The sequence below is a fragment of the Echinops telfairi genome, unplaced genomic scaffold, assembly GCF_000313985.2.
Source record: "Echinops telfairi isolate 266 unplaced genomic scaffold, ASM31398v2 ScPeMD7_5;HRSCAF=22, whole genome shotgun sequence".
In the NCBI taxonomy this organism is placed as follows: Eukaryota; Metazoa; Chordata; class Mammalia; order Afrosoricida; family Tenrecidae; genus Echinops; species Echinops telfairi.
This window is the reverse complement of record NW_022103901.1, coordinates 826,187-834,330: the sequence shown is the minus strand read 5'-3', so window position 1 is coordinate 834,330 and position 8,144 is coordinate 826,187. Positions and strand designations below refer to the sequence as shown.

The 8,144-nt window shown below is 64.5% G+C and overlaps 1 protein-coding gene across 1 annotated transcript in view; it reads left to right on the top strand.

Moving 5' to 3' along the window:
* Window positions 1-8,144, top strand: part of MICALL2 (MICAL like 2) — a 20,815-nt gene that overhangs the window by 10,436 nt on the left and 2,235 nt on the right. Inside the window, exons 3-12 of the mRNA XM_045284344.1 lie at window positions 527-668; window positions 1,147-1,328; window positions 2,138-2,256; window positions 3,460-4,269; window positions 5,543-5,781; window positions 6,335-6,428; window positions 6,855-7,000; window positions 7,270-7,401; window positions 7,825-7,889; window positions 7,944-8,141. Coding sequence (XP_045140279.1) covers window positions 527-668; window positions 1,147-1,328; window positions 2,138-2,256; window positions 3,460-4,269; window positions 5,543-5,781; window positions 6,335-6,428; window positions 6,855-7,000; window positions 7,270-7,401; window positions 7,825-7,889; window positions 7,944-8,141 — 2,127 coding nt within the window. The remainder of the gene's footprint in view (window positions 1-526; window positions 669-1,146; window positions 1,329-2,137; window positions 2,257-3,459; window positions 4,270-5,542; window positions 5,782-6,334; window positions 6,429-6,854; window positions 7,001-7,269; window positions 7,402-7,824; window positions 7,890-7,943; window positions 8,142-8,144) is intronic.

Genomic DNA, 8,144 nt, shown 5'->3' with positions numbered 1-8,144 from the left:
AGCAGTTGGGGGTGGGTCTTGGAGGCCCCTGTGGAGTCAGGAGTGAAGGTCGTCGGGGCTGGGGCAGGAGGTGAGGCCAGGTCCGATGCAGCAGGGGTTATGGCCCTGTAGCCCTGAGGACCCTGCCCGGCCCTCTGCCTCTGAGGACCCGGGCGTCTGTGTCCCCTGCAACCCAAGGGGGGAGGGGGCTCAGCATTCCAGGGTGCAGCAGCCCCTCTGAGGGGTGGTCCATTCCTAATGCTAGGGCTGGTGCCGGCTGTTGGCAAGGCCTGTGTGAGCCAACGGTGTGTGAGGTGTCCAGGGTGCTGGGGACCAAGATTGTGTGGGGGTCCGGGCCTGTGAGGGTCCAGGGGCATCTCAAGGGTTCCCTACCTAAATAACCGGGGGTGAGACAGGTAACTGGAGGTGCCAGGAACACACACAGGACACCCACCCCTCGGACCAAACCTCTCTGGGTGTCCATGCAGAAAGGTGATGGGGTCCCTGCCAGGTCCTGCTGACCCCGCGCCATGCTCCCTGTCCCCAGGCCTTCCGCGTGGCCGAGGAGCAGTTGGGCATCCCGGCCCTGCTGGACGCCGAAGACATGGTGGCCCTCAAGGTGCCAGACAGACTGAGCATCCTGACCTACACGTCCCAGTATTACAACTACTTCCACGGTCGCTCACCCAGTGAGTGTCCCTCCCTACCAGCCCGGCACAGGCTCCCAGGCGGGGGTGGGGGCAGGCTAAGTCTCTCTGGGGCGGCATGGGGAGGGGACAGGACCCCTGTCCTGGCCAGGGGACAGCCCAGCTCCAGAACCATTCCTTGATTGTGCAGCAGGGGAGCAGGGAGGGGGGTGGAACCCAGGCTCCCACCGGCCACCCAGAGGCCCAGGCCCCAGCCTGCATTCCCCAACCGGGCGGGCGTATAGGCTTATCGTATCACCAGGGCAAGGGGACAGTCACCTCACGTCCCTGCCCATTGGGACAGAAAGTCCCTTCGCAGGGAGAGGGGAGGGGAGGGGAGGTCCCGGCTCTGCTTAGGGCTGCCCTTCCCCCCCCTCGCCCCCCAGCAGGAGAGCTACCCTTCCTTGAGCTAGGTGCTTCCAGGGACCCTGTGGGGGGGAGGGGGAGCTCAAGTCCCCCACCCCCGCCTCTCTCCTGCCAGTTGGAGGCATGGCTGGTGTGAAGAGACCCCCGTCTGCCCCTGAGGAGGAACCATCCGGCAAGAAGACCCCAGACCAGCTGGCCTCACCCAGCCCACCCCGAGGCCAGCCGCTGACCCCAGTCAGGACCAACCCTGTTGTCCAGGGGAGGGCTGCGGGGGCGCAGGGCCCTCCCCCAAAGGCTGTAAGCACCCCCTGACAGCTCCAACCGGTATCGGGTTTTCCACCAGCTCCCCATGAAGGGGTCTTATGGGAGTAGGGGACCCCCCCAAAAAACAGGCAGGAATTACCCCTGGGAGCCCATGGTCAAGCTTCAGTGCCCCCCCCCCTTTAGCAAGAGGGCCCAGAAAGACAGCTCAGGGCTGCTTGAGGCCTGCATGGGGGGATTGCGCACCCATTGTACAGAGAGGCAGATCAAGGTGTGGGGTGCACACATGGGCCCTGCTAGGAGGGGTGGCTGGTCAGCCTTTGCTCTTCAGCCAGCCTGGCAAAGGGGTGCAGGGGACCTCACTTTTCAGGAGGTGGAAACCGAGGCCAGGGATAACGTGCTTGAGTGCTCGAGTGCCCCCTGCTGGTGGGAGAGCTGCTCTGCACTGTGCGCTGGGAACGGGAGCCTGGTGGTGCTCTGGGTTCGGCATTGGGCTGCTGACTGCAAGGTCAGCGGTTCAAACCCACCAGCCGCTCCTCGAGACAAAGATGAGGCTGTCTGCTCCACTAAAGACCGACCTCCCTGGAAATCTGACAGAGAGTCCCTGAGTCAGATCAGCTGCCTGGTAGGAGGACAGGCTTCGACTCCGGCTCCTGGGGAATAGGCGGGGCCCTGAGACCCCTCCTCAGGGCCAGGTGGAGGCGCTGCCTTGGGGTGCAGCCCACCTGTGTGTCCCCTCTGTTCAGAGGAGGCTTCTACTCACCCTTTGTCTGAGAGGAGCAGATGGAAGGCGGGTGGGCTTGGGGCTCAGGGGCTGCTGGCCTTCACCGAGTGCTCCTCCCCAGGGTCTGGCCCCCTCGGGCAGCTCCGTGGTCAGCAGCACCTGTGCAGTCTGTCGAAAGCATGTGCACCTTGTACAGCGACACCTGGTGGATGGCAAGCTTTACCACCGGAACTGCTTCCGGTGGGTCCTCCCACACCCCACCCAAAGCTTCCCAGGGCTCCCAACACCCACTCTCCCTCAGCCCACACGCCCATCCCATCCCTGAGAACCCCACCTTCTCCAGCACCACCTCCAGGAAGCCTCCCTGATGTCGTCCCACGCGGACACTCAGTCCCTCGTCTCCGGCCCCAGGCTTTCACTCTGAGACCAATGGTCACACAGCAACCCAAGTGGTCTGTCTGAGACCGCCCACAGCACAGACCCTGCGCCCCCACAGACACTGTCTGCGAGCCGTGCTGCCCCTCGCCCTCCCCCCTGGGGACCCTCGGCCCTCGCGTCGTCCTCTCTGTCCCCTCCAACTACCTCTGGCGGGTCCATGTCGCAGAGGGACCTGAGTGTAAAGAGCACAGGCCTCCAGGCGGACCGCTGTCGCTGTTTCAGATAAAGGGGTGTCTTGGGGCAAAGGTGTTCTTAGGGCAACTCTTTCAGGGGTTCACCTCCCCTCCCCGGCTCCTGAAAGTCTGGAGTCCGTGAGAATGGGAAGTCCTACTCCACATTTCCCTTCATTTGACCAAGATCCGGGTACAGACCTATGATCCGCATGCGCCCTGGGACACAGGGCACCATCTGGTTCTTCTGATCTTGCCAAAGGAGGCAGTGGTTTATGGGTGGGGGCCGTCGGCCACACCTTCCAGCCCCTCCTCCTCTTCCGGACACTCTCTTCCGGTGACCTGGTGGCGCAGTGGTTAAGCGCTGGGCTGCGATCCGCAGGGTGGGCAGTTGGAAACCACCCGCCCTCCCCCCTCCCGAGGGAGAGAGAAGGGGCCTCCGGAAAGAGTTACGGTCGCAGAAACTCCCCAGGCTGTTTTTTACAGCCTGCCCTCCAGGGTCACGGGGAGTCTGCATCGACCGGTGGCCAGTTGGAAACCACCCGCCCTCCCCCCTCCCGAGGGAGAGAGAAGGGGCCTCCGGAAAGAGTTATGGTCGCAGAAACTCCCCAGGCTGTTTTTTACAGCCTGCCCTCCAGGGTCACGGGGAGTCTGCATCGACCGGTGGCCGGGAGGTCTGTGCGTTTCCCTTTCTTCTGCTCCGGGCACTCGAGGCCAGCCGCCTCCTGCAAGCTTTGAGGGCTGGTCCTTGTTTTCACGACCGCGGTGCTGGCAGGGGCGCACAGCGAGTGGACACAGGCCTGCCACAGGGCCTCCTCGTGTTTTCCTCCCCCAGGTGCAAACAGTGTTCTAGCACGCTACACTCGGGGGCCTATCGGGCCACGGGGCAGCCCGGTGTCTTTGTCTGCACTAACCACCACTCCCAAGCCACCCCTGCCAGCCCCACGTCGACGGGCCAGGCTCCCAGGCAGTCAGGACCCCACACTGCGGACCCCAGGCTGCTCAGCACTCCATGGCGGGTCCGGGAAGGGACCGGGCTCCGAGAAACAGGCCCTGCAGCCAAGCAGCCAGCCCAGAAGTCTGTGCCCGGCAGCCCAGCAGCCAGAAGTATCACTCCATCCGCCTCTGTCCCTCCCGCTGTGACCGCCGCCGCCTCCTCTCCTGTCCACTGGGGCCGCTCTGATACGCACAGGCTACACACCGGCCCTGTGACTGCCAGCCCCATGCCCCAAACCAGCACTCGCGTCACCAACAGCTCACCGACCGGGTGGTCCTCACCAGTTCAGGGTGCTGCGGCAGCCAGGCCCCAGCTGACGGGACCCCCGAGTGCCCGGGACCCTCCCCAAGCTCTGCCCCAAGTCCAGGTTGCCCCCCGAACAGCAGCTCCACAGGCCAAACTCAACTCCACCCCCTCGCCTCTGAGCCCCTCGGACACTGCAGCCTGGACCCCCTTGGCCTCCAAGACTCAGCAGGCCCGTGAGAGGTTCTTTCAGGAGTTCAGCAATGGCTCTGCAGGCAGGGGGCCTGGGAAGGCGGCCCCTGGGGACAGGACTCCAGGGGACAGGACTCCAGGGGACAGTAACCGGGAGCAGGCGCTGAGCTTCCTCAAGAAGACCCTTCCAGGAGGCCCGGAGGGACCCGGCAGGTCAGTGGAGGAGGAAGGGGCTGGGGTGTGGGCCCCACCCACCCCTCCACACTGATGGTCTCTGGGATGCCTGAGTGGCCAGGGGCAGGGATGCCTGCCCTGGCTGTCAGACCTGGGGACTGCTCCCAGAAATCTGGAACATGGGTGCAGGGGGCAGCAGGGTGGGGTGGAGGGGTGCCTGAGGGAGGGAAGGACGTCTGGTTATTACTGGGGTGCTAGGGTTCCCTGTGTGTCCTCGTGGCCTCTCCGAGACACACCTTGTCCTCCATCATCTTAGGGTCTAACGTCTGGTTCAGGGGCAGGGCGGGTGTCAGGGTGGGGTGCCAGCCTGCCTGCCCCCAGCGAGGCAAGGCTCACCCAATGCTCATGAGCTTCCACTCACCAGACGTGGAGTGGGCATTTCTGGACCGAGTAAAGGCCCGTCACTTTGAGAATGCGGGGCCCTGGTGACTAGTGGTTATAAGCGGCTGCCCACTGTGAGGTCAGCAGTGGGCAACCACCAGCTGCTCCGAGGGAGAGGGCTGAGGCTCTGTGCCGTCCTCTTAGGCCACTGGGAGTCGGAATGGACCCCAGGGCCCTGGGGTTTGAGGCACTTAGAGCGTGAGGGGCTGTCTGAGCCCACTCAGGACCCCCTCCTCTAACTTGAGCTGGGTGAGTGCCCCTGGCCCTAGCTTGCCTGGCCACTCCTGCCCAGTAGCAGGTGGTGCTGGGGCATCATGAGAGGAAGGGCGGGGGGGACACACACACAGGATCTGTCCACTCCTGGGGGATGGAGGGATCTGAGGGCACCCCTAGGGGCTGAGGCTCTGGACTGGGCTCAGTGAGGATCTTCCTGGGGGGCTCTAGGTGGGGAGGAGCCCAGCTCCTTCTAAGATGTACCCTGGCGCCAAAGAGGCAAGGCGTGGCAGGCAGGGCGAGGATTCAGGGACTGCCTGGCCTTCCATGACCAGAGCAGCTGGCCAGGGGACTTAGTGTCCCTGGCCCGCCCGGACGCTGAGTCTGCAGGCTGGGGATCCCCATGGTGGCACTGCCAGCTCAATGACCCCTGGGGCAGCCAAACTCTGCGTGGGGTCTTCACAACCCAGGCCCAGGACCCCTAGCCTCAAGGGGTGTGTGTGTTTCATCTCGACTGTAAATTGTTCAGTGGCTGCCTTCAGCCTCCTCCCGTCCCTGTGCTGACCCCCCTACAGGCCAATGGGCTTCTGCTGGGGGAGGGGCAGTGTCAGGGGGCCTCATGAAGACTCCATGTCTGAAGCCCACCTCTCACCAACAGGCTGCCCCCCGCCACCTCTTCAGCCTTCAGAGCCAAAGGGCAGTTAGGGGAGGCGTCTACTCCTGACGGCAGCCCTGCGGCGAGGAGAGAGTCCCACCCTCCCAGGGCTGAATTGGCGACCACCTTCGGGACCCCTGCATCCCTCCACCCTGGACGGAAGAGCCCAGCTACCACCCCAGAGGGCAGCAGGGCTGGAGGGGGCTCCAGGGTGAAGTTGGAGGAGCCCCTGACTGGGAAGGGTGAGCAGGACACGGTGCTACTTAGCCGTGGGGCCCCAGCCCAGCCCTGACACCTGGGCCCCACTGGGTCCCTGGAGGGTCACACTGGGAAGCCCTGGCCAGTCGCCCATCCCTGAAAACCACCCTCTGGACATTGCCTACCTGTGGTCCAGCCCATCTCCCTGGGCTGGGGTGGTCTCCTGAGTGGCCAGCTACTGATCTTGGTCTTGCATGGCTGGCTGGGACGCTTGGCCTCTCCATATGGGTGCTGGCCCCTCCAGGTCCCTGGGCATCCCTGGGGGAGCCTGGGCTTTGTCAGGCTGGTCTCCCGCCATCAAAGCCACACTGGGCAGTGACCAGTCCCACTGCTGGTCCTGCACAGACATGGAGACACTGGCCGGCTGCCCAGCCTTCCGAGCCTGGAGAGAGAGCTCTGTCCCTGTCTCTGGACTCCCAGTCCAGTGCTCCCCCTATGTGGCCTGGGTGTTGGGGGCGGCGCAGATCCATGGGCAGGTGGTCGGGTGTAGCCCCCACGTCACATTTCTCCATCTGATTGTCTCCCGCCCCCGCCCAGGTCTGAGTGGCAGCCCCCAGGAGGGTCCGGAGGACGGCCCAGCCGGATGGAGGACCCGTCTGAAACCTGTAGGGAAGAAAAATCCCCCTGAGAGGTGAGCCAAGGTAGCCTGAGCTGAGGGTGTGCTAGTGCGCGAGGCCAGTCCCAGGGCGAGCACCGGCCGTCTCATGGGGGAACCCTGGCCCTGCCCAAAGGCTGGACTCCAAACCCACCCTGTGGCGGGAGCCTCGGAAGAGAGGCCTGGTAGTCTCCTCTGAAGGGTCCCTGCCAACCCAATGGGCACTGCTCTGCATATGGCATGCAGCCTGGGCCCAGCATATAGTGGGCACTCCACAGGTGCTGCAGGGGAGGGGTACCCAGCAGACTTGGCAAAAGTACACCTGGGTGTCCAGAAGTAGGCAGGCCAGCTTCTTGGCCCTGGGCCAGACGTGCATGGGTGCGTTTGCACCTGGCTTGGTGCCCGATGGCGACCCAGGTCTGGGGGTATCCACTGGGGGCTCACCTCTTGCCCTTTGTCCAGGACTCTGGAGCTGAAGGAGCCCTCAGCCCAGGGAGAGTGGAGAGCCGGAGCCCCGCCCAGGAAGGTGTTGGGGAGCCCTGAGGGAGGGGTCTCCATCACACTGAGCCCTGTACAGCCTGACAGGACCTGCGGGCCCAGCCTCTCAGGTAACGTGGACAGAATCCTGGGGTTCCAGCCCGCTGTCTGCCTAGTCAGGGCTGCCCACCACCTGGGGTCCTGAGCAAAGCACCCTGCCCTCCTGGGTGGACAAAGCCAGAGGGGTGACTCCTGTCATATGGGGTGCCTGCATGGTGGTGCCCAGCCCCAGCCCTGCTGGGCTCTCTCTGACCACTGGCGGGCCCCGGGCTCTGGGCAGCAGTGAGAGCTGGAGGTCCCTGGCTTGCTGGCCTGATGTGGCTCTGCCTTTCCTTGGTAGCAGCAGCCTCCTCCCCTCCTCGCCGTAAAAGGCTGACCGTACCTGCTAGCCTGCTGCTGACCGGGTCCTCAGGGCAGGAAGCCCAGGCCCCCGACCGGAAGGAGGGAGAGCTCCACTCTCGGGACAAACCAGGTCAGCCCCAAAGACCTTGGCTTTCCCTTCAGCGCATGGAGGGAGGTGCTTCCTGGGAAGGAGATGCGGAGTAGGGCTTTGAAGGATGAACAGGAGTTTGACAGAGGCAGAATGGAGGGAAGGAATTCCGGGGCAAAGGATCACACCTTGCAGATGCCTGGAGGTTTGGTCAACTTAGGGGTGGGTGAAGTGACCCAGTGACCATGCCCCCTGAATGCCAGGGTGGGGGACAGCAAAATCCAAACTTCTGGCCTTCTGTGGTCCCTCTGGAGAGCCACGGGGAGAGACAGCTGACCAGAGGGGCCCTTGGGGTGGGTGGCCAAGGGGGTCTGAGCCCTCACCATGAGGATCCCACTGTGGGCAGGGGCAGGGCAGGGGGTGGGGGGTGGGAGAGGGCAGCAGGCTCATCTTGCCCCTCCACAGGAACCCTCGTGGGCCCATCTAGCCCTCCCATGCCCTCCCGTGAGGCTCTGGTCTCCCCAGTTAAGGTGAGTGGGCTGCGGAGGGGGGCATGGGAGGCTATTCACTCTTCCTGTCCTTAGCAGCACTTCACTGCCCTGTGCACCCCACAGCCACACCCTGCCCGCCTGACCCAGGAGGAGATCCATCGGCAGGTGCAGGACATCGCCCGGCAGCTGGACGCACTGGAGCTCCAGGGTGTGAGGCTGGAGCAGAGGCTGCGTGCTGCTGAGGGAGGTGAGGCCGGCCCACCCAGGCTCACGCTGGCCCAGGGCCCGCAGGCC